At 36.8% G+C, this 27,111-nt stretch overlaps 1 protein-coding gene across 1 annotated transcript in view; it reads right to left on the bottom strand.

Moving 5' to 3' along the window:
• Positions 1–27,101, bottom strand: part of COG5 (component of oligomeric golgi complex 5) — a 304,245-nt gene extending 277,144 nt beyond the window's left edge. Inside the window, exons 1-5 of the mRNA XM_036101377.2 lie at positions 26,959–27,101; positions 21,826–21,965; positions 18,418–18,475; positions 13,695–13,749; positions 13,526–13,595 (exon numbers count right to left, since the gene is read on the bottom strand). Coding sequence (XP_035957270.2) covers positions 13,526–13,595; positions 13,695–13,749; positions 18,418–18,475; positions 21,826–21,965; positions 26,959–27,052 — 417 coding nt within the window. The 5' untranslated portion in view covers positions 27,053–27,101. The remainder of the gene's footprint in view (positions 1–13,525; positions 13,596–13,694; positions 13,750–18,417; positions 18,476–21,825; positions 21,966–26,958) is intronic.
• Between the last annotated feature and the right edge of the window lie 10 nt (positions 27,102–27,111).

Genomic DNA, 27,111 nt, shown 5'->3' with positions numbered 1-27,111 from the left:
AGAGATTACTTAAAAATAAAATCTTTTAAAAAAAAAAGAAAGAAAATGAACTTAACTATCCTAATTTCCTGCGGGGAGACAATTTTCAGGCGCCAGCAAAGGGAAAGGTAAGGGAAACAGAACATGACAGTCTCTCCACAGTGAGGAAACAGAGATCAGACTTCAGAAGAACCAAAAAAGCTGGAGTTTATGGACAGAGAACTGGACAGGCAGGAAGTACCAATCTGTACATGTGTAAGAGAAAACACAGGTAAAGAATTACTGAAACAAATCACAAAGCTCACAGTATAAAGACCTAGAAGTAAACGTTTAGGACTAACCTATAAATTAGCCTGACTAAAGGCTGCTCTGGACATGCACTAACAAAGAATTAAAACCAGTCCTCACTTACCAGGCACATGAATAAGTAAAAAAATAAAGCCCATAACAAGAAGAAAGGTCAATCAACAAAAACAGACCCAGAAATAATGAAGATCTGAATACTAAAATATCTATTATAAACATACTCTATACATTCAAGAAGTATAAAATTTAGAAAGGAAAGATATAAAAAGACAAAATATTAGAGATGAAAAATACGTAAAATCAAAAACACACAGGATGGAAGTAACAGCAGATCAGACACTTTACAAAAATAGATCAGTAAACTTAGAAACAATTGCAGGTATATTATAGACCAAAACATATGACATAGGACAATACAGAATATCTTCATGAGCTCAGGGTAGAGAAAGTTCTCTTAAACAAGACAAAAAAATAAATAAATAAAATACCAATCCTAAAAGAAAAAAATGGTAAATTTCACTTTTATCCAGCTAGATATTAGAAAGAAAGAAAGAAAGAAAGAAAGAAAGAAAGAAAGAAAGAAAGAAAGAAAGAACGAACAAGCACAAAGGTTTATTTGAAACCACAACAGAGGACTTATCTCAGGTATTCAGTCTCTTTAGTAATTACTTCCCTGAAAAACGAAACAGAAACGATGGCACACCCAAAAGTGGCAAAAAATAAGAAGTTTGACAACCCTAAATGTTGGCAATGATACAAACTAACGCCAACTCATATACTGCTGGTATGCATGACATAACTCTTAGGGAAAATAGTTTGGCATTACATAATAAAGCCAAAGATCAGAAATCCTATAACCATAGCAATCCCATTCCTAGGATATACCTAGGCCAACAAGCATATGAAAAGATGCTCCATATCACTCATCGTAGTAGAAATCAAAGTCAAAGCCACTATGAGATACCACCTCACACCCATTAGCATAGCCAGTACCAAAAGAACAAAAAATACCAAGTGCTGACGAAAATGCAGAAAAGCTGGAGAACTCGGGCACTACTGGTAGGGATGCAAACTGGTACAGCCACTACTGAAAACAGGATGGAGGATCCACAAGAAATTAAAAATAGAATTACCATATGGTCTGGGTATATCTCCAAAGCAATTCAAAGCAGAATGGATCTCAAGAGATATTTGCACATCCATGTTCACTGCAGCATTCTTCATAATAGCCAAGAGGTGGAAGCAACCCTAATGTCCATCAATGGATTAATGAATAAAGAAAATGTGGTCTATACATACAAAGGAATGTATAGTCTTAAAGAAGAAGGAAATTCTGTCACATGCTAAAACACAGATAAACCTCAAGGATATTAAGCTAAATGAAATAAGCCAAAAGGACAAATACTCTATATTCTGCTCATATAAATAGCTAAACTAGTCAAAAAGAAACAGAAAGTAGAAAGGTGGGCTCTAAGAGGGAAGACAGGAGGGAGAAAGAGAAATTCATATTTAAGGCATTTAGAGTTTCAGTTTTACAAGAGGAAAAAGTTCTGGAGATCTGTTACACAACAATGTTCATATACTTAGCAGTGCACTTAAAAATGATTAAGATGGTAAACTCTTCAACGTAATACAAAAAAATCAATGTGAATTAATGAGCATAAAAAAATAGCTTCTGCTACGTCCATTATAAAAAGCTGCTAACAGCATCAATTCTCATCAATTCCCCTACATTCAAATTTTGGTTTATAGTATTATTCACTAAAAGAAACCAGGATGCCGGGGTGCCTGGGTGGCTCAGTTGTTAAGCGTCTGCCTTCGGCTCAGGTCATGATCCCACGAGCCCCACATCGGGCTCCCTGCTCCGTGGGAAGCCTGCTTCTCCCTCTCCCACTCCCCCTGCTTGTGTTCCCTCTCTCGCTGTGTCTCTCTCTGTCAAATAAATAAAAATCTTAAAAAAAAAAAAAAAAGAAAGAAAGAAAGAAACCAGGATGCCTAGCAGTTAGTTAATCCTATTTCTTCTAGCAGGAAGCATCAGACTGGGTCTAGAACATTCCATCACCCTCAGAGAATAAAGATACTTTCAAAAATGGCAATGGCTCACTGAAAAAACAAAGCCAGTTTGAATGGATTCCAAATGATCAAACTGATAGCTTGAGCATCAGTAGGAGTGCAGTAACTGAAACCAACTGGAAGATGGGGCACCTGGATGGCACAGTAGGTTAAGCATCCAACTCTCAATTTCTGCTCAGGTCATGATCTCAGGATCCTGGGATCGAGCCCCACATGGGGCTTCATGCTGGGCGGGAGTCTGCTTGAGGATTCTGTCTCCCTCCCTCTGTCCCTCACCCCATTCACGTGCATGTTCTCTCTAAAAAAAATAAATAGGGGCGCCTAGGTGGCTCAGTTGGTTAAGCATCTGCTTTCGGCTTAGGTCATGATCCCAGGGTCTTGGAAGTGAGCCCCACATCAGACTCCCTGCTCTGCAGGGAGCCTACTCCTCCCTCTCCCTGCTGCTCCCCCTGCTTGTGCTCTCTCTCTCTCCCCCTCTGTCAAATAAATAAAATCTTAATAAATAAATAAATAAAATCTTAATAAATAAATAAAATCTTAAATAAAAAAACTAAAAATAAAACATAATATTAATTGGAAGAGGTTGAGTCTATGAAAGATCCTAAGTACAAATTGATACTCAAAAGAGAAAAGAATAATCTGAAGGAGACAAAGATGGTCACAGGAAGATAAGCAGAACAGTATAATTTTTCAATGATTTAATAAGTGTTAATACAGATATATCAGTATTTCATTTCTTTTGAGTGCATATTGGTTTATAAAACAAAGAAAAAAAATTAAGCATAGAAAACTAAACAAGAATCATTTTGAACCAAATGACTCCAGAAAAAGTAGTAGTATTCAAAACAGAAAGGCCTGATTAGTACTAGCGATTGTACTTAACAACCAGAAAAACTGGGAGTCTTGTATCAATCAGCACCAATCTCTAAAGATCTCATGTAATAACTAGAAGAGGAGTCCACCAGTAGTCACACACAACATACAATTAAAAAGTAAGTCCAACACTACACTTCAAAACTGATTAACTGAATGTCCCAAAGAAAACAGATCTACACTGAACAGAAAAAGAATTAGCAACTGGCAGACAAAAATAATATTCCACCTCATTTTGTAAATAAAATTCTACTGAAACACAGCCAACATAGTTGAATAGTTGCAACAGAGATATGGTAGCCCAAGAACCTAAAATATTTGCTACATGGCCACTTACAAAAAAAGTTTGCCAATTCCTGTATAGATAAGTCCTTTAGATGAATCTATTAATTATATGTTAAGACACATTTGTTTTTTTCAGCAAAATCTATGTAACCATGAGACAAGCCATGAGATACAACTGATACACAAAACTAAAAATATTTCTAAATATACCAAGTTTTAAAAATGCACAATCTAAACAAAATGCAGAGAATAAATATCATATGATGTAACATGTGAAACTTAATTATGAAAAGGGCCTCAGGCTAACAAGCAGTTACTCAGGCTTAAATCAGACTATTAAACCAGATGCCATGCCATAACCACAAATAAATTAACTAAAGAATTTTGCTGATGGGAGACAGAATTTTTTTTTTGTTTGGATACAGTAAGACTGTTATAACCCTGAAGGAAAAAAAATAGTAATAAAGAAAAAAGAATTAAAAACTGGAATAAGATTAAGAAGATATATATTCCAAAAAACCAAATCGATGGTATTTGCACTTCTGTTACCAGAGTTGGTCTGAATATAATCACTACAGTATGTTATATGTTTTGCAGTCTGCTCTTGAAGATGTTTAAAGCATTTAGGAAACTATATCAACTGTCTTGATGACTACAGCTTTGTAATATAGCTTGAAATTCAGCATCGTGATGCCTCCAGTTTTGTTTTTCTTCTTCAGAATGGCTTTGGCTATTTGGGGTCTTTTGTGGTTCCATACAAATTTTAGAATTGTTTGTTCTAGCTCTGTGAAAAATCCCGATGGTATTTTGATAGAGATTGCATTAAATGTATAGATTGCTTTGGGTAATAAAGACATTTTAACAATGTTCATTCTTCCAATCCATAAGCACGGAATGCTTTTCCATTTCTTTGTGTCCTCTTCAATTTCTTTCATAACACAAAAACAGACATATAGATCAATGGAATAGAACAGAGAATCCAGAAGTGGACCCACAACTATATGGTCAACTAATCTTCGATAAAGCAGGAAAGAATACCCAATGGAAAAAAGACAGTCTCTTCAACAAATGGTGTTGGGAAAACTGGACAGCAACATGCAGAAGAATGAAACTGGATCACTTTCTTATACCACACACAAAAATAAATTCAAAATGGATGAAAGACCTTAATGTGAGAAAGGAAACCTAGAGGAAAACACTGGCAGAAACCTCTTTGACGTCAGCCATAGCAACTTCTTACTAGACACGTCACCACAGACAAGGGAAACAGAAGCAAAAATGAACTATTGGGACTTCATCAAGATAAAAAGCTTCTGCACAGCAAAGAAACAAGCAACAAAACTAAAAGGCGGCCTACGGAATGGGAGAAGATATTTGCAAACAACATATCAGATAAAGAGTTAGTATCCAAAATCTATTAGTATCCAAAATCTACAAAGAACTTACCAAACTTAATACCCGAAAAACACATAACCCAGTTAAGAAATGAGCAGAAGACATGAATAGACACTTTTCCAAAAAAGACGTCCAGATGGCTAACAGACACATGAAAAGATGCTCAACTTCACTCATCATCAGGGAAATATAAATCAAAACCATGATGAGATACTATCTCACACCTGTCAGGATGGCTAAAATTAACAACACAAGAAACAAGAGGTGTTGGCAAGGATGCGGAGAAAAGGGAACCCTTTTGCACTGTTGGTGGGAATGCGAACTGGTACAGCCATCTGGAGAACAGTATGGAGGCTCCTCAAAATGTTAAAAATAGAACTATCCTACAATCCAGCAATTGCATGACCAGGTATTTAACCAAAGGATACAAAAATACAGATTCAAAGGGATACATGCACCCTGATGTTTATAGCAGCATTATCAACAATAGCTAAACTATGGAAAGAACCCAAATGTCCATCGACTGATGAATGCATAAAGAAGATATGGTATATATATAATGGAATATTATTCAGCCATCAAAAAGAATGAAATCTTGCCATTTGCAATGACATGGATGGAGCTAGAGTGTATTATGCTAAGTAAAATAAGTCAGTCAGAGAAAGACAAATCCATATGATCTCACTCAAATGTGGAATTTAAGAAAGAAAACGGATGAACATATGGGAAGGGGAAAAAGAAACAAAGGAGAGAGGGAAACAAGCCATAAGAGGCTCTTAACAAAAGAGAACAAATAGAGGAATGATGGAAGGAGGTGGGTGGGGCATGGGCCAGATCGGTGATGGGTACTAAGGAGGGCACTTAGCATGAGCACTGGGTATTTTATGTAAGTGATGAATCACTGAATTCTACTACAGAAACCAATATTGCACTGTACATTAACTAAAATTTAAATAAAAAAATAATTTTAAAAAAGAAAATCTTATCAAATTTATGGTTTAGTTTAAATGTTTAAAAGAATTTGGTTAAGTAAGTTTGTAACCAGTTTTTAAATGTCTGGGGCAATAGAATTTCTTGAGTTTCTAAGTTTTGAACGATTACTTGCATAAATAGTCTATTAACATTTAAAGAGGTAATGATTACTTAATGTTAATGAGTTACTATTTAATAAATCTAAAAGACAAACTAGAAATTTCTAAAATATAAGTGATGAGGAATGCCTGGCTGGCTCAGTCAGCAGAGCATGCGACTCTTGATCTCAGGGTTCTAACGAAGTTTGAGCCCCACATTGGGTGTAGAGATTACTTTAAAAAAATAAAATACAGGTGATGTGTATTCTCCATTCAAGAAAGTGCCCCAAATATTAAAAATTCTATCAAAAGTAGTCACATTGAAGTCAAAATATAAGTGCAATGTGTAACATAGACCTGTGTTATAGACCAAACCAACACTCTCCAACACATAGAAGCCTAACTCATTAAACACTTCTTTTCTGTTAGGTCCTTAATAGATTTTGTGCTTGCATCTAACATTAAAGGTCTTTTAGTAACTGAAAAGTCACAGTACTACAAGAAAATACATAAAAAGAATCAAAAGATGGTACTGTTAATTCTAAAGATGGCAAATATGATAAAAATGAATATAAAAACATTTTTTTCGGGCGCCTGGGTGGCTCAGATGGTTAAGCGTCTCCCTTCGGCTCAGGTCATGATCCCAGGGTCCTGGGATCGAGTCCCGCATCGGGCTCTCTGCTCCTTGGGAGCCTGCTTCTCCCTCTGCATCTCTCTCTCTGTGTCTCTCATGAATAAATTAAAAAAAAAAACAAAAAAAAAAACATTTTTTTCTGGACATATCTTTAACTTACCTACAAAAGTTAAAGATATAGTTTCAGACCAAAAAAAAAAACCCTATAATTTATATACAGCTTAATAAAAAACTTGAATAAGATTTAGATAGAAAGAAGCAATTTGGGAAAGACAAAAAAATGTACAGGTACAGACCAAATTTGGAGAGTTAGAGGGGGCAGGAAGTTCAGAAAATTTAGTTGTACAATTAGGTGAATTATAGTTCAATAAAGCTATTAAAAAAAATAACAGGTCTGAGGTAAGGTACTGAGAAAGCTGGAAAATCAGTGGAGATATAAAAAAGAAATTGGATCATAAGGGTTTAGGATTTCAGAGGTGAATTGTATGGTCATGGGAGTAGATGGCTCAGGTAGACTTCAGATGAAGATCATAACTGGAGTTACTAGAGTCAAAGAAGAGTGAGGACAGAATGATGGGTGGATTACTATGGGTACTAAAGCCAGAAACTATGATGTAAAGACTTTCATTGTAAAGATGACTGAGCCAGGTCTGTCTTTAGTGAAGTATGCTGACAGATACATGTAATAAGTAAGGAGGACAAGGGGAAATGGCTTGAGTTAATCCTTTTAATGCACACTTTCATTGCCATTCTCTGGATATGCCCTGCAAACCTCCACCTCGTGCCTTTGTCATATTCTTCCTTCTGTCTATAATTCCCTACTCTCAGCTTAGCCTACCCAAATCCTACCTATTCTTTAAAACCTTTATCAATTGCATTCATTCTTAAAGATTTATTTCAAAGCTGTCCACAGCCTACTTCTTTAAGCCTATCTCCTTTCTTAAGCATTAAAAACTTCAGAAAGCAATCCAATTGCATATAATTTCTCTGTCCTGTGAATTATTGTTGATTTATCTTGGCATTTATGTAACCAGTATTTTATTAGGTCATTTTGTATAGTTATATTTCCTTTAACCATAACATAAACTTTTGAAAACAAGTACCATCTCACCCATCTTTGTATTTCTGCCATGACTAACACAATCTCTCTCACAGGAGATGTTCCAATGGCTTACTAAGAAAATCAGAGCTGCTTAGTTATCAATCCCTCATTGTCTTATCCACATTCTTTATCTTCAAACAATATCGGCATTAAGTTATTCTATACCTACTAACAATATGAAGAGAAAACTTAATTTAAAAAACCTGCAGGGCACCTGAGTGGCTCAGTACGTTAAGCTCTGCCTTTGGCTTGGGTCATGATTATAGGGTCCTGGGATCAAGTCCTGCATCAGGCTCCCCGCTCAGCAGGGAGTCCGCTTCTCCCTCTCCCTCTGTCACTCCCTCCCCACCCCTGCTTGTGCTCTCTCTCAAATAAATAAATAAAATCTTAAAAGAATAAATAAATAAAAACCTTCATTATTTCCTTTATGGAGTCAATTTTCAAAAACCAATTCTATATAAAATAGCAATGAACAATAGAAAAATAGAATTTTTTTAAAAATACCATTTAGTACAGTAACAAAACAATATTTAAAGATAAATTTAACAAAACCAAAATCAAAATATGGCTGAAATTAAAGAAGACCTACATACATGTAGAGATAACATATTCATGAGTTAGAAGATTCAATATTGTTAAGATGTCAATTCTCCCCAAACTCACCTATGGATGCAGCACATTTCCAGTCAAAATCCTAACCAGCTTTTCTAGATGTCCATCAACAAATGAATGGATAAAGAAGATGTGGTATATATATATATAATGGAATATTACTCAGCCATCAAAAAAATGAAATCTTGCCATTTGCAACGACATGGGTGGAACTAGAGAGTATTATGCTAAGTGAAATAAGTCAATCAGAGAAAGACAATTATCAAATGATTTCACTCATATGTGGAATTTAAGAAACAAAACAGAAGAGCATAGGGGAAGGGAGGGAAAAATAAAACAAGACAAAATCAGAGAGGGAGACAAACCATAGGAGACTCTTAATCATAGGAAACAAACTGAGGGTTGCTGGAGTGGGTGGAAGGATGGGGTAACTGGGTGATGGACATTAAGGAGGGGACATGATGTAATGAGCACTGGGTGTTATGTAAGACTGATGAATCACTGAACTCTACCTCTGAAACTAATAATACACTATGTTATTATTTGAATTTAAATTAAAAAAATTAAAAAATAAAAAATAAATTTTAAAAAGAAAATAAGAAAGTTCATCAAGATGAGTATCAGCCAGAGCTATGAGATTAGCCTTGAACAAAACTGACTTTATTCTAAGAAGAACTTGAATTATCTTGCTTTTCATTGTAATATGGGTTTGCAGTTCTAAAACTACCTTTTTGTACTCTAGGAGTGAGACAAAAATATCGCCAATACTCTCAATAAAGAGAATAATGGGAATAAAATAAAAATAACACCTCTTACACTACAAAAAATAGAATAAAATATTGTGTAAGAAGAAATTTCTAGTATATTAAAAACACAAATGATACTAGAAAAAAAATCCTAACCAGCTTTTTAGTAGAAATTAGTAAACTGAGTCTAAAATTCATAGGTAATTGCAAAGGTACTAAAATAGTATCCTTTTTCAAGATCATTTGGCTGAAAGAAGACTTAGTAAAAAGCTACAGTAATCAAGATAGTGTACTATTGGGCGCCTGGGTGGCTCAGTCATTAAGCGTCTGCCTTCAGCTCAGGTCATGATCCCAGGGTCCTGGGATCGAGTCCCACGTCGGGCTCCCTGCTCAGCAGGAAGCCTGCTTCTCCCTCTCCCACTCCCCCTGCTTGTGTTCCCTCTCTCGCTGTCTCTCTCTCTCTCTGTTGAAAAATAAATAAAATCTTTAAAAAAAAAAAAAAAAAGATAGTGTACTATTAATATAAAGGCAAAAGACTAGATCAACTGAAGAGAGTAAAGAGTCCAGAAACAATCCCACATATTTAGCCAATCAAATATTATGAAGGCAACAAAAAAATTCAACAGGGAAAGAAAAGTTGTTTTCAAGAAATGGTGCTAGCAATCCATAAAAGAAAATTTGATAATTTGGACTTCATCAAAATTTACAATTTTTCTATTTCAAAAGACACCACTTAAAAATGAAAAGTCAGGGGCGCCTGGGTGGCTCAGTCCTTAAGTGTCTGCCTTCGGCTCAGGTCATGATCCCAGGGTCCTGGGATCGAGCCCCACATTGGGCTCCCTACTCCCCGGGAAGCCTGCTTCTTCCTCTCCCACTCCCCGTGCTTGTGTTCTCTCTCTTGCTGTCTCTCTCTAATAAATAAATAAAATCTTAAAAAAAAAAAAAAAGAAAAGTCAAGCAATAGACTGGGAGAAAGATTTACAAATCATTTACTGTGAGAAAACATTTGCAAATTATATATTGTAGCATAATATATAAAAAAATTCCTAACTGGGTATTTATCCAAAGAAAACAAAAACACTAATTCAAAAAGATATATGCACCCCATGTTCACTGGAGCATTATCTGCAATAGCCAGGATATGGAAGCAACCCTAAGTGTCCACTGATAGATGAATAAAGAAGACATGGTGTATACATACACACACACACACACACACACACACACACACACACAGGAATATTATGCAGCCATAAAAAGGAATGAGATCATGACATTTGCAACAATTTGGATAGACCTAGAGAGTATTATGCTAAGTGAAATAAGTCAAACAGAGAAAGACAAATATCATATGATTTCAATGATATGTGGAATCTAAAAAACAGAACAAACATAAAAATCAGAAACAGACCCATAAATACAGAGAACACACCGATGGTCAGCAGACAGGAAAGGGGTGAGTAAAGGGGAGTGGGAGGTACAGCCTTCCAGTTATGGAATGAGTAAGTCACAGGGATGAAAGGTACAGCATAGAGAATACAGTCAATGGTACTGTAATAGTGTTATATAATGACAGATGGTAGCTACACTTGTGAGCACAGCATAATGTACACAGTTGTTGAATCACTATGTTGTACACCTGAAACTAATGTAACATTGTGTCAATTATTCTTCAATAAAAAAAAACCAGAACAATAAGATAACCCAATTTTAAAACGCCTAAAAGATATGAATAGACTGAGTTAACTAAAGAAGATATACTAATGACTAATAAGCACATGAAATGATGCTCAATATCATTAGCCGTTCACGAAACATAAGCTAAAATCCTGATGAGATACCACTGTACACCCACTTGAAGGCCCATAATCAAAAAAGAGAGAACACAAGTGTTGGTAAGGATGTGCGGACAATGGAACCCTCCTACATTGCTGATGGGAATATAAAATAGTATAGGGACTTTGGAAAACAATATGGCAGTTCCTTAAAAAATTAAACTTACCATACAACCCAGCAATTCCATTTTTAGAAATCTACCTAAGATAAATGAAAGCACAGGTCCATGCAAATACATGTGAGCAAATGTTCATAGCAGCATTATTCATAAAAGCCAAAACTAGAAACAATCCAAATATCCATCAACTGGTGAATGGATGAACAAAACGTGTTACAACCATAAAATAGAACAGAATTCACCAATTAAAAAAAAAGAATGAACTCCTAAAGACATTCTGCAACGTGGATGTACCTCAAAGGCATTATGCAAAGTGAACAAAGCCAGACACAAAAGACTATATCTTGTACAATTCCATTTATATGAAATGACCAGAAAAAGCAAATCAATAGAGAGAGAAAATAGATTAGCGACTGCCTAGAACTGGGAGTGAGAATAGGTACGTCATGATGGCTGGAAGAGACCGAAGGTTAAAATCTTGCCTTTTGCAACAACATGGATGGAGCTAGAGAGGATAATGTTAAGCGAAATAAGGCAGTCAGAGAAAGACAAATACCATATGCTCTTACTCATGTGAAATTTAAGAAACAAAACAGATGAACAAAGGGGGGGGGGGGGAAGAAAGACAAACCAAGAAACAGACTCTAAACTATAGAGAACAAACTGATGGTTACCAGAGGGGAGGGAGGTGGGGGAAGGGGGAAATAGCTGATGGGGATTAAAGAGTACACTTAACATGATAAAGGAAAAAAAAAATGAAATGTTAAAAAAAAAATTCATGGGTTGAAATCCTAACCCCCAATGTGATGATATTAGGAAGTGGGAACTTTGGGTGGTGATTAGGCCATGAAAGCGAACAACTCATGAATGGGATTAGTGCCCTTATAAAAGAGACCTGAGAAATCTCTCCTGCCCTGTCTGCCATTTGAGGATACAACAAGAAAATGACTATCTATTCATGATGAGCACTGAGTAATATATAGAATTGTTGAATCACTATATTGTACACCTGAAACTAATGGAACATTATATGTTAAGTATACTGGAATTAAAATTAAAAACTTAATTTAAAAAAGAAAAAAGAAAAGACAATGATTATCTGCAACCCAAAAGAGGGCCCTCACTAGGACATGACCAGGTTGGCACCCTGATTCAGCCTTCCAGGCTCCAGAACTGTGAGAAAGAAATTTCTCTTTATAAACCACCCAATATATGATATTCTGTTATAGCAGCCCAAATAAAATAAGACAATGGCCAACAGACCTGAGGGATCTTTTTGTGGTGATGGAAATGTTCTCAAACTGGACTATGGTATGACTGGCACACTCTATAAATTAGCAAAGACATTAAAGTCATTATTTTAATAATATTCTGTATGTCTAAAAGGTTAAGTAGATTAATGGAAAGTAAGAAAAGACCCAAATCAAATTTCTACAGATGAAACAAAAATGTCTTAAATGAAAAATACACTGAATAAGATTGGGGCAGATTGAACAGTACAGAAAAAAATGATAAGTGAACTTGAAAACAAAGCAATAAAAATTATCCAAAACAGAACACACAGGGAAAAGAGGACTGTGGAAAAAAATTAACAGAGAATCCAGTGATCTGTGAGACATTCTTAAGATGCCTGGTACATTTGTAATTGCAGTCCCAGAAGGAAAGGGGAGGAACAGAAAAAATATTTGGAAAAATAAAGGTCATAAAATCACTAATCTAATCAAAAACTGAATTTCCCAAAAAATGCACAAGCACTCCTATTAGAACAAGTTTTAAGTTTGGGTTCCTTACATTTGGTCACGGCATAAATGTTAGGTTTCTTCCTGTTCTCTATTGTACAAATAATTTCGAGTCTTAATAAGTTAGTAAATTATTATACACTGTAATAATAAGAATGAAAATAATTCACGTGAATGGTTCAGATTTGTATTCTTTTAAACTGTGTACCTTGGGGTGCCTGGGTGGCTCAGTCGGTTAAGCATCCAACTCTTGATTTCGGCCCAGGTCATAACCTGAGGATCGTGAGATCAAGCTCCCCTCATCCGGTTGGGCTCCGTGCTGGGTGTGGAACCTGCTTAAGATTCTCTCTCTCCTGGGGCGACTGGGTGGCTCAGTCAGTTAAGCGTCTGCCTTCAGCTCAGGTCATGATCCCAGGGTCCTGGGATCAAGCCCCATGTCCGGCTCCCTGCTCAGTGGAGAGCCTGCTTCTCCCTCTCCCTCTGCCTGCCTCTCTGCCTACTTGTGCTCTCTATCTCTCTGTCAAATAAATAAATAAAATCTTGAAAAAAAAAAAGATTCTCTCTCTCCCTCTCTCTCAAAAGAAAACAAAAAAAACAAAAAAAAACAAAAAAACCCTGTGTATCTTAAAGCTCTTTAGTATTTTTCCCCTTTCATCTCATATCCCCTTATTTCCTCAGAATTCATTCTCTTGAATTTGTCCACTTATAAGAACAAAATAAATAATAAAGTATAAAGAAATGAAAAGTGAGAACCTACCTGAAGTCTTGCGAGTTGTGCAGTCCTGGCTACTATTTTATTGTATGGTTCCACGATTTTTGCTTTCATCCTAAAGAAAAAGAAAGAGGAGTGACAATAAAATCACCTTCAAAATATCAATGGTTAAATTTCTTTCCATTTCACTTATTTACAAAATGAACAGAAGTACCTATCAACAGCTCCCTGTAAAGCTCCAATTCTTGTCTGCATCATCTGAAGAACACCTAGGAAAACATAATAGTTTCCATTACTTCACAAATTTACAAGGGCTCCAACTGGGGGAAAAAATTATATTAAAAGAAAAAATCATACATGTACACATACCCATATATAGAAAAATTTCAATTTTTCTGCCACCATCAAACAACCAATATCTTTTACCTGAACTATTTTTAAAGCCTCTGAGTAGTCTCCCCCTCCAAATCTTGTTCCACTAAACAAGTCTGACAAATGGAGAGTGACTGAATAAGGAGCATAGGGTTTTCCACTTTGGGTGATGAAAAAGTTCTGGAACTACATAGTAATAGTTGCACAACACTGTAAATGTAATTAATGGTACTAAATTATAGTATGTATGAAATTATGTATAGTATCTATGAAATTAAAGTACAGTTCATGTGTACTGTATTATAGTCACAAAAGAAGAAGCCTGAGTGCTCTTTAAAGGTGCACATTGTAGCACAATATTCCCTGCTAAAACCCTTCCAGTCTCCCCTTTGCTTCCACGTCAAAACTGAAGTCCACAGCTTGGTCTTCAAGGCCCTGCACCATCTGGAAATGGTGTACTTTCTCTCCAACACTCAACTGCACCCCCAAGTTCCCACTAGATAAACCCCCACTATTCGTCAAGCCTTGGCTTAACAGAAACAATTACTAAAAGATCCCCCAACTGATTTAGATTTTCTTGTTATTTTCTTCTACAGCATACATTTCCTTCATGGCACTAATCACATTAGGTAATTACATATCCGCTTGCGTATCTGTTAAATTTTTTACTCTCTCACTAAACTGTAAATTCCTGGAGGTTAGGGAAAGTGTATTTTTCATTCACTACTGTATGACCTAAGCTTAACTTAGACTACTTCCAATGGCAATGAATATTTATTAAATTAATTATATGCTAGATAAGTAATACACGTGGAGAGCAAGGATAGTATCGTCTTTATTCTCTACATACACAACATGATGGTTAACTTCTTACAAAACTGTAAAAATATTTTCAGGAAGATAGATTTTAAACTTTACTATTTTATATACCTGAAAATAAGCTTTTCAATATTACAGTTTTAATTATTTTGAACTCCACTCTTTAAACTCAGTTTTCACATTTAACTGGCATAGTTGTAGTTTTAAAACATAACATTCTAAATAAACTTAGGTACAGAACTCTGTCATATATTAGATGAAGTAATAGTAGAACTAATAAACATTATCAGATACAATTAAGCTTTAGTATGGCTCAGTCCAATAGAATCCTCTTGGGACCGGAGAATTCCCATTTTTCTGCTGGTTTTATGGTTCCCTGACCTTAAACCTCCAGGAATGAACTGCCCTTACTTGTTATCATCACATCCCTACATCTTATTCTCTCCACAACCCACTCTCAAATAGACTTTCATATACACTCCACCAAAATAGATCTCATCAAGGTCACCAGAAATCCCCCAAGGTGCCAAATCCTATTGTCAGTTCCATCTTGCTCAATTCTCTGAAATTCACAACACAGTTAAACCACTCCCTCCCTAAGACATTTTTTTTCCCTCTGGGCTTCCAAGTTATCACACTCCCTGGGGTTCTTTCTATTGTATTAGTGGCTCCTCCTCTGCTAGAATCCTACATGCTGGAGTACTCCAAGATTTTATCCTCAGTTTCACTTCTCCATCTACAATGTCTCTTAGGGATTTCACCCAATTCCAATGTTTTAAACACTATCTATTCAATAAAATACCAATTTTATACACACACATCCACAAATATGTACACATATCTAGATTTTCTTTGCCTGCCTACCTATGTACGTACACACACACACACACACACACACACACACACACCTCTAATTTAAGACACCCAAGATAACTTCTGTCCCACCTCTGCCCCATCAAAATTATAATTTTCTCCATTCTAACCCATCTCAGTTACCCATACCATCATCTATCCCATTTTTCAGGTTAAAATCTTAGGAATCACACTTGGTGACATTTTTCCCTCAGCCCTTTCATCTCCCATCAACAAACCCTATCAGCTCTGCCCCCATTTTATCCCACCCACTTTCCTCTCTCACATCTACCACTCTAATCCAAGGCACCATCATTTCTACTCTTCTGGTATCTTCTAAATTGGTACCCCTGATTCTACTTACTTTCCTATAGAGCCATCAGAGAAAACTTTTTAGAGCATTAGTCTTATACATCATACCCCTAATAAAAACCCTCCAATGGTTTACCACTGTATTTAGAATGAAAAAATCAAAATTCTTTCCCAAGAACCTCATCTACAATTCTCTCCCTCATTCATTAAATTCCTCTCATACTGGCCTTTTTTCTGTCCTCATACATCCCAAGGTAATTCCTACCTTCCCATTTATTGGTCTCTCAGTTTACAACACTCTTCTCCCACTTTTCATGTGGTGGCTGTTTCTCATCATTCAGTTCTCAGCTCAAATGTCATCTTCTCAAAAAGGCCTCCCCTGACCATCCTAGCTAGTAAGTAAGGGGCTCCCCTTCCTCCACCCAATCATTCATTTTATTTTCTTTGTGGGACTTAAAAATATCTGAAGTTTCCCATTTGTGTATTTTCTTTGTCTGCTTCCCTGCATTAGAACATAAGTTCCATAAGAAAAGTGACTCTATTGTTCATAGGTGCCTGGTGCCTAACAAGGTCTCAGTCACTGTTTAAGTGAACAAATGAATGAAGGAATGAGGATATCTCTTTTCAATAAAATAGGGTTAATTAAATATACCTCTAAATCCCGTAAGAACAGGGACTCTGTTATAGCTGTCTGGAACCTAGCAAATTCTCAACTAATATTTAAATGAATAAACGAATGAAAATGAATAGGGGGCAACTTTTAATAAAATAGGTTCAATAAACGTACTACCAAACTACTTACGTAGCAAAAAAAAAATTCAGTATTTGGGGGGAAAAAAGCAGATGAAGTAGAAGTTGGGATAATATTTGTTTTCAAATACAGATCACTTATTTTTCAGTATCTCAAATTTCTAGTAAGTGCTCAGAGATACACATCATGCCAAAATGAATGCTAATTCATGCTTTGACGTTTTATGTTCAAATAATCCAGAGAAGATGCTTAGATTATCATAAGAACTCAGAGAAGGCAGTCTTTGTACCTCATATACTCATCCAATGGATAGTCATTCTAACTCAGTCTAACCATATATTTTAAATGTTATAATCACTGAAAGCATTTTGGGAAAAACAATCACATTATAGACCTAAATGCATATAAGAAAACCACAATGAGAACTATTTCTGTTGTGATGATTCATCTACTCCTAAATACACTCAGAATCAATGTACTACTAGCCATTCTTACGAGTTTTACAAATGAAAAAATCACTTATCATTTGTTTTTTAAAAAAAATCACCATTAAAACAAGATATTATTTACTTGCTTCCAGAAACACATAAAATACTATGAGATTAAAAATAATTAATTTCCAATAGGAAGTGGTCAGTACTCAGTTTTCCCAAAAACAATAGTCTGATATCCATCCTAAATATTCAAATAACAAACTATTATTCCCTCAAATACTAAGTTCTTCATCAGGATGTCTGAGAAACAGTATACATGCTGAGAATAAGTTAATGCCTTTGAGTGCATAAAAAATACTGGGGGAAGCATTAAAGAATATTGCATCCTAGAAAGCAATATCCTTCCTCCTCAAGAATTTGATCAACATAGGGAATATCACTTAGTTTTCTTTTAATGTGTAAGGATTAATAATAGTAATCACAACACAAGTGATAATGTAAAACATATTAACATTCCATATTTATAAGACATAGTTTAATTTAATCAAGAGAATGAAAAATTCATAGAAGATTTAGCCAATCAAAAATAATAAGACTCATAAAAATAAAAATCCAATGTATTATTCTTTTTTTTAAGGTTTTATTTGGGGAGAGAGAGGGAGTGCTCGCGCACATGCACACAAGTGAGGGGAGAGGGAGAACAAGAATCTCAAGCAGACTCTGCACTGAGCACGGAGCCTGACTCGGGGCTCAGTCTCACAACCCTGAGATCATGACCTGAGCTGAATCAACAGTCAGACGCTGAACCAACTGAGCCTCCCAGGTGCCCCCAATGTATCATTATTCTATTATACTTTCATTGAAAAAAGTTTCAAAGAAAGCCAAAAATAAGGAAAGTATTCAAGCCTACTTCCACTATTATTCACTCTGGTGGTATTGATGTTTTTATTAATTAACAATTTTTTGTTAATTTTATAGAGGCACTAAATATGTGCCAGGAATTGTTCTAACCATTTTTCTAATTCACTTAGCCCTCAAAATAATACCATATAGGTACATTTTAATACTCCTCCTTTATACATAAAAGGGAGGCACAAAAAGGTTAATAACTTTCCCATAGTCACATATCTATTAGGTGGCAAAGCAAGGATTTGAACCCAAATAGTTTAGCTCAGAGGTCAATAAAGTTTTATTAAAGTTTTATTGGGACACAGCCACAATCATTTAAATATTGTCTGGCTGCTTTCACTCTGCAACAGCAGAGTGAGTTTAGTAGTTGCAACAGAAATGGTATAGCCTGCAAAGTCTAAAATATTTACTATCTGATCCTTAACAGTAAAAGTTTGCCAATCCCTGGTCTAGCTCAATCTAATTTATAGTACTTAATGGAAACATACCTTCCAAAGACTCAATCCCAGTTGCTTGTGCTAGTAAATCTTCATGTCTTGCAACAACCTGAAAATTAAGAATTTGCTGTATTAGGTACTTTTCTTTGTAACCACAAGGTAGAATAAAGGTCTCTCTCCATATTAGAGGGCGCAAACACTGACACAGAAGAAAAAAATACAGGTGATAAAGGTTTACTTGAGATGAGTTATTAGTAGAAACACAAACACGCTTATAGTTGAACGTAGAGCCGAAGAAGACACAGCCTTTTCACCAGCCCCTTGCTTTCCTAATGGGAAGTGCAGGTAGAGTTGTGCCAAAACTGAAAACAGAAAATAAAAAATAAAAAAACAGAAACAAAAAAACCCCCAAACCAGCTGATTTTTGCCATGCTATTATATGCTTTCCCTGTAAAAATGTTTTTAAACATTAGATTCTCTTAGGTCTTGAACTTAATTCAGCATATTCTAATCTGAAAAGATAAAGCAGAGTCAGTACCCACCTATCCCTCAACATCTCTCTGTTTTCAGTTTCCCAGGGTCACGGCAAATCCTCTTCCCTGTGCAAGACTGGTTTTTTTAATGAAAATTAGGGCAATGTGAATGATCACATCAAAAACCCTCAAAGTTTAAGAATTAAAGACCACATGCAAGAGATTCCTAGAAATATCAAGAAATCACACAAATTTTTAGAATAATGCAAGAATCCTTATCATTTTGTACCTTTTCAATTCCAATGAATAAGAAGTTTCCTATCTAGGCTGGAAACTGAAGCTCCTAGTCAGCAAGGATTCATTCACTGGAACCCCTACATCCTCCACTTTGTCCTGTTTCAGATATCACTGTTATTCTATCAAGTCCTTTTTTATCACATCCATCTAAAATAACCATTACTTTTGGTCTCCTACATCTGTTAAGATGGCCAGAACATGTCTGAATTCTCCCCAGTCCACTGATACGGTCATCGATGTGTCCATCCTAACAAGACTAATTTTAATTCTCTATTCTTCTTTTTCCTGTGTGAAGAATACTTTGGAAATGTTGAAACTCCTAAAACTAGACTTTCCTAAACTCTCCTGCAGCCAGCTGGATGAATTTCCAAGAGATCTGAAGACAGAAAAGAAAGGAAAGCTATTTCCCTATTACTGTTTCAGCTAGTAATGAGCAAGGTCCTGAGACCTGAGAATTTAGAGATGGTTGGAAAAGCCGTATCAATCATTCTAGAATTTAGTTATCAGATACCCCGTGGCAGAATTTTAGCAGTGGCATGGGCGATAATGGCTGGAACTTCCAGGCCTCCGCACTGCATCTATGAAGGTAGATCCTTCAACTCAGTACACTGGCTGACTTCAGAAGCATCCAGTTCTCTGTATTAAACATGTTCCTGCTTTAAATACCTAGAGTGGTCTCTGTTTCCTGTCCTAAGCCCCAACTAATACATACCTCATCACATCTTTTGTTATTTTAGTCATCTCAATGATATTTAAAAAAGAAAATTATGGGCTTGGTGCATTATCCCAATTTTGCTTCTGCAGAAAAACGATTATAGCAGGTTCAGATCTCATACTAGGCTTCCACTTCATATCCCAGACTACTATAAGTGTAATTTGTCCCCTGTAAGAGATGTTAAATAAATTTTTAGTTTTTATTGATTCCTGCAAAGAGAGTACTGCATGCAAGAAATAAAGAAAATACCAATCATATTACTCAGCCATAAAAAAAGAATGAAATCTTGCCATTTGTAACGACATGGATGGTATTAGTATTATGCTAAGCAAATTAAGTCAGAGAAAGACAAACACCTTATGATTTCACTCATATATAGAATTTAAAAAACAAAACAGATGAACATGGGGGGGGAAACAAAAGAGAGAGGCAAACCAGGAAACAGACTCTTAACTATAGAGAACAAACTGAGGGTTGCTGGAGGGGAGGTGGGCAGGGGATGGGCTAGATAGGTGATGGGGATTAAGGAGTAGACTTGTGATGAGCGCTGGGTGTTGTATATGAGTGATGAATCACTAAATTCTACACTTGAAACTAATACTACATTGTATGTTAACTAGAATTTAAATAAAAACTTGAAAAAAAAAAAGGAAATACCAACCATAAAAAAGAATTTCAGGTGGCTATTACAAAAAGCCACCCCTGAGAACCCTAGGCAGAGTTAAGTGCATTCTCCTCTGCTTTTATGAATGTTTTGTACTATCACTTGCCTCTCATTATTTCTCTCTGTATCTGCCACTGGTCTGTGAGTCCTTGGAGAGCTGGGAAATATGTTCATTTTTCTATCCCCACAGCCTAATGTGAATCCTGACAATTAAAATATATAATTATATAATTAAGATATATAATATATAATCAAAGTTAAAGTGACCTTAGAAGTCATCCCAGTCCTAAGCTACTCTTTCAACTGATAAAGTATAACACAAAAAATTTAAGTGAATATGTCTCCTGTTATACTAGATCTAAGTTTCCTGGTAAACAGTCTATATATTCATGCATTTGTTCATTCATTTAAATATTTATTAAGTGCCTACTCAACAGACAAAAGCCAACACTAGGAAGTATACTATAAAACTCCCTATAAAATTACAGAATTGTAGAAAAGGAAGGAACCTTCAAGATCTTCCACTATAATCTCTTCCTCCTTATTCACTCCAACCCATTTAATAGATTTCCTTTTTTAAAAGCAAAACTCAAAGACATTAAGTGATAGGAAAGGTACCAGCACAGCTGAGATTAGGACCCATCTCCTAATTCCCCATATTGTGTTCTACCACAAATTTATCAACTTTCTATAATTTCAGCAAATATTACATTTTGTGTTCATAAAGTGGGAAGTGCCAATGTGAACACACCAATTTTTCTTATTCAGTGTTCTACTTCCAAAATTCCATTTCCTATTACTTTTGTCAAAGGCTTCCTATTTTTCAGCCCCCTATATTCACTGCACATCTATTAAGGTAGTGAAAACAAAGTATAACATACCCCTTTGGAGAGAGGGGTATGTTAGTTTTTCAACTAAGAAAAAGTAGTTTATAGAAAACTTTTCAAAAACATACTTTGAAAAATAAGCCACATTGGTAAGTTACACATTTGCTCATTTAAATATGCATTTAGATTAAATAATGCAAGGATTACAAGTGATAAATTATCGTTTTAGGTTGAAGAATCCAGATGATCCAGAAGACTGGAAATACCTGGGGTGCCTGGGTGGCTCAGTTGTTAAGCGTCTGCCTTCAGCTCAGGTCATGATCCCAGGGTCCTGGGATCGAGTCCCGCATCGGGCTCCCTGCTCAGCGGGAGGCCTGCTTCTCCCTCTCCCACTCCCCCTGCTTGTGTTCCCTCTCTCACTGTGTCTCTCTTTGTTAAATAAATAAAATCTTTAAAAAAAAAAAAAAAAAAGATTGGAAATACCTGTAGGTGTAGTTCTTTATCCAACTGACTGATTCCTTGGGCAAGTTTTGCTAGTTGTTCAGCAATTACAGCCTGATGAATTGACTGGGAAGTATAAGTCTTTACATCAAAGTCTTCATTTAAAAAATCACTGTAACACTCTAGGGGAAAAAACAAGGATAAGTCTTTAATTATTAATTGCACTGCACTAAACCACAGATAGCAGACAACAAAACAGTTATAGATAACATACTTTGACATCTTCTTAAACACCAAGAACTGTTGTAAATGAGAAGAGAGTGGTAATATTCACTGAGAGCTTACTGTGGGTGAGGCACTGACCCACGCACTTTAAACATATTAATGCATTCAATCCTCACACAACCCTGCTGGAACTACCGTTTCCCCCATTTCACAGATGAAGAGACAGGTAAAGACAGGGCATGCAACTTGTCCAACCTGTCTGAGATTTGAATCCAGGCTGTAGAGCCCACACTCTGAACCCCTATATTACACTGCTAAAAGTTAACTTTTACCAGTGAGTCAAAAGGAACATATTGAGTAGAAAATTAAAAATTAACTACTAACCATAGCCTTTAATGCAACAAGGTCACTGACAATGACCTCAGGCAAATTGACTATATTTGATATTTATGGTCTCCGATATCTCTAAATCAATGCATAAATGCTGTCATAATAAAGTGAAGCTGGAATTTTAACAGAAATAGGCAAACACAAACTTTCAGGTGTTACTGAAACTAAGGATTTATGGGTAAAATAACTAAATGGAAAGACAGCCTATGTTCAAAACAGACCCTTAATGAACCCAAAAAAGAAGTGATGCTAGGTATTAAGATATCTTTCAGTACAGAAACCCAAAAATCTGTGGGTGAAAAACAAATGGAGAGAATTAAGAGGTAAAAATAGTTATGGAGAACTGAGCTCAGTGTAGGTATAAAACCACTATCTTCCACCCGTGTGGGAGATATAGGTAAGACCACCCTGACAGAGATTATAAAACTAACCAGCAACCATTGTCTCTATCCATATAATGTATGCTCCATGAAGGCAAGAGCTTTGTTTTGTTTACTCCCACATCCCTAGAGCCCGAACAATGCCTGACACATGGCAGGTGTTCCATACGGTTAAATGAATCAATTCATCTATATATCAGCTGCAAGTAGCATTCTGCAAAGAGCAAAGACTCATTCTTGATGATTCTCAAAGTGAAAGAAAAACTGCTACTTTGGCCTTAATTCTGGGATCCCCATTTCCTTCCAGTTTGCCAGGGAGTTTTCAGAATTAAGGATCCTGCGAGGCAGCTAAGTGGAGAAGGCTACTCCAAGAAGAGGGAAGGTTTAGAAGCAGCAAATGCCATAGGATATTTTGAGAAATAAGGGCAACGCTGACATCAGTGTGTCTAGATCACACTGTGTGTGTGCTGGGCAAAAGGGGAAAGAATGATAGGAGTTGAGGTTCCAAAGGAAGGCGGAGAGGGCAGTTTAAAAAGAGACTGGTAAAGACTTCTAAAGTGTTCAGACTGTATCTCACTGAGGTTAAAGATAAGAAAGAGCACTGTCAGCTTTGTGTTTCTGGCAGCAGTATGGAGGATGACTGAAAAGGGATTAGTCACACAGTGGTGTGCGGGAGCTGGCTCATATTGGCTCCTGAGAGCCAACGGTTCAATTTTCAGGAATTGTGTGAGCTAGGGGACATCACATGTAGGCATCTTAAAAATTGACCATGATGAGAGTATTTATACCATAGAAATTGGCATACACTACAAAATCAGGGCTTTTCCTATTTTACCAGAAAGCTGGTTTACCAGTACACTCATGTAATAGACCTGCAGAGGCCACCAGTAAGGTGCTCTGTTAACAGCCCAAGGGACATGATGAAGGCCTAAGACAATGGCCCTAAAAAAAAAAAAAAAAGTGACTAATTTGACAAATATTCAGACAGTATAATGTGCAGGACTTAGAGACAAGCTGAAAATGGGTGATTAGGTAGAGCAAGAAGTAAAAGGATGATTTTTTTTTTTTTTAAAGATTTTATTAATTTATTTTGAAGATAGAGACACAGCGAGAGAGGGAACACAAGCAGGGGGAGTGGCAGAGGGAGAAGCAGGCTTCCCGCCAAGCAGGGAGCCCGATGCGGGGCTTGATCCCAGGACCCTGGGATCATGACCTGAGCCGAAGGCAGACGCTTAACGACTGAGCCACCCAGGCGCCCCAAGGATGATTCTTGACTGAGTAACTGACATAGGGAATTCAGCTTTGCATTAAGCTCGACCACTAGGCATCTTTGCATAAAGATAAAAACGAACGTATTGCTGCCTCCAAGGAACTCATAGTCTACATGGGAAACAAGCACACATCTAACTAACCACATGCAATTGATGGTAACAGAGAAGGTTAGAGGAAAGGGGTAAAAAAAAAAATGAAGTAATCTCACTTTTTCACATATAGCACCTGAACTATTTGTTCATATGTAATTTTTGGTATGTAAAACTAATCATGCCTTTTCACTATCAAGATAGAAATGTCCAGTAGACAGTAATCCTATAGCTCAGAAGGGAGGTAAGGACCATCTATGCGTGTATTTGTGTGCATCTATATTAATTTTGAAACCATGAAAAAAAAAGATGATTTAGGAATAAATTTTGGAATGCACAAAAAGAGGGAAATGGAGAAGACTGAGTTCAGAAGCCAGGCAAACACCAAAAATTTGGAAGTAGATGGAGAAAATGAAAGTAATCAAGGAGACTAAGGAGCGTTCAGAGAGAAACAAAAACAAGAAAGAATAGCAAGGGACGGTTTGGAGAAAGTGGTAAATAGTGTCAAAGATCTTACAAAGATCAAAACAGTGAAGGCTGAATACTGGCCACTGGACCTGGTATTTGAGGACTGATTGTCCATCAGAAGAAAAGTCATATAATGCTTCTCTTTTATAGTTGTCTCATTCCTATAGGAGGTACATCAGGAACAGCTCACAAATTACTCCAACTACGCATCTGCTCACCAACCCTATCAATCCTATCCTCTACCACTGGCAGATCCTGTACATAATGAATCACTGTTACGGACAGAAATGTTTAATTTTTAGGAATGTTACAGAGAATGGGTGGTGTGAACCACTGAACTAGGGGCAAACTGGAGAAGACTAGCAATTAAAGGAACTTGGAAAAGAGCATTTAGAGAATTGGGAATTTTCTTTTTTTAAGCATAGAACTCACAAGTCACATGAGGGGAAGTATTTCAAGAAAAGAGTCAAACCCTTTTTACAAGTTCAAGTAAGATAAGGACCAAAAAGTATCCATTTGATTTATTCACAAGGAGGTCATTAGAGACCTTGGCAAAGAGATTTCAATGGCATTGAATGAGGGTGACTGGGCCCTTGAGGAGACAGGAAAAAAATCCAGAGCACAGGAGGAAGACCGTCCTTAGAAGCAGAGATTCTACTTCTAGTGTAATGGAAAATACAAGGGAAAAAGACCAGTTACAGGTATAGGTTTAGTTCATAGGTTTGATGGGGCAAGAAATGGAGGAAGCTCACATCTGATGGGTTATCTTTTTTTCAGAGAAGTTTAAAGTCATTTGTTGAGTTTGAAAGGGGAGGTCTGAAAGAGTAAGGATTTAAATAATCACTGTGGAAGATGGAAAAGAGAACTAAATAGGAAAATACAGAAGTCAGAAATAAGGACTATTCACCCTTCAAAAACCGATTACAATTCCAGAATGCATCCTACTGAAATATACACCTATGCCTGACATGTACTGTTTCTTCCACTTCTTCATCTCGGGAAGTTCTATTTACACTTCAAAACCAATTCCATCTAGAAAGACTTTCCTGACACTCCCCTAATCACACCCAGTTGTCAGCCTCCTCTGTATTGTTTGACTTTGTACACAATGCTGCTACCCAGCAACACTATATTATAATGCTTACCTTCACAGCTTTACAAGATTATTTCCCCTTACTAAAATGGCAAGTTGCTTGAGGGTGGGAATTGCACACATATCAGGAGTTCAAAACTTGGTTAAATGGAATTTAAATTAAGATACAGAGATGCATTGGACAGAGATCCTAACCTAGAGAATCTAACACAATCTAGTTCAGAAAACCACCTCATCAGAAAGTTTTGACAAAAGTATATACATTATCAGGAGAACGTAAGGAATTAAGGGCAATAATACACAACACTCAGAGAAAAACAATAATCTAGAATTTTGTTATTTTGTTTATAACCTACTTTGGTCTACAAATGTGTGCATATGCTTACTGTGATGTTCATTAAAAAATTTTTATTCTGCACCCACCATATGAAAGGTACCGTTATTAACTGTGGAATATAAAAAGGGGTTCTACAATGCAGCAGAAAAAGTTAGGTACACAAATTATTTCAATACCAGGTAGAACGTGATGGCAATTAGGGAAGAAAATTAAGAACAGATGAGAAGAAATTTGAACTTTATTCTGAAGGATAAGAGATTTGCGGCGTGTTAACTGAATTAATAGAATTTAATGTACTTCTCAAATGTACGATGTTTAACTTATTTCCTAGAGTTTTCCTCTGTCCAAAACTATCAATAAACTTCTATGTTCAATACATATGGTTAATCCCTGAACTAATGTTCTGAAGTCGTCCCATGCATGGTTGTGGATAAACGCCTTGTAAAAAACAAACTAGGCTGTGAGTGGGCCACCTGTGTAATCCAAGAATTTGTTAATAGAGGGATGCTTCCAACTCCACTTAAAAATGATAACATTAAGAGCTGTCATCTATCTGTTCTAGGTCTTTCACTTCTCATGGGACGCAACGCTTCCTCCTTTCATCAAAAATTGCGGCAGCAGCCAGTGGCTCTCAGCCTAGGTCACCGGAGTGCGGCAGTCCCAGGACTTCAGAGAAACCTCAGGCGCAGGAAGGGTAGAGTTGAAATGAGTAGCAACCAGAAATCAGGTGTCCCCTGGACACCCGGAAGGGAAGGGGGCTGCTAGTCTCTGGAGAAACAGGTTGGCTAGGCTGGGGGGAGTGGTCACGTCGAGACCGGAAAACTTTCTGCAAAGCGACGGGTTGAGTCCACCACCCGGGTCCAGGTGCGGAGCAGGACAGTCTCCCCAGGCCCACCACCCAGCCAGACCCAGACTCCTTACCGTCCTGCAGAAGCTCCCGGACTGCCGCTGTCGCCGCCCCAGAACCCAGAGCCCCTTGTCCAGCTACAGCGACGCCGCCGTCACCACCTTCCATGTTGGCAGGTGCCGGGGTGATGGCGTCAGCGGTCGGTTCGCCCCTCCCAGGTGGTGACG

This window comes from Halichoerus grypus, chromosome 12 (genome assembly GCF_964656455.1).
Source record: "Halichoerus grypus chromosome 12, mHalGry1.hap1.1, whole genome shotgun sequence".
Taxonomy (NCBI): domain Eukaryota; kingdom Metazoa; phylum Chordata; class Mammalia; order Carnivora; family Phocidae; genus Halichoerus; species Halichoerus grypus.
The sequence above is the reverse complement of the archived record's forward strand: the minus strand, read 5'-3'. Positions and strand labels throughout refer to the sequence as shown.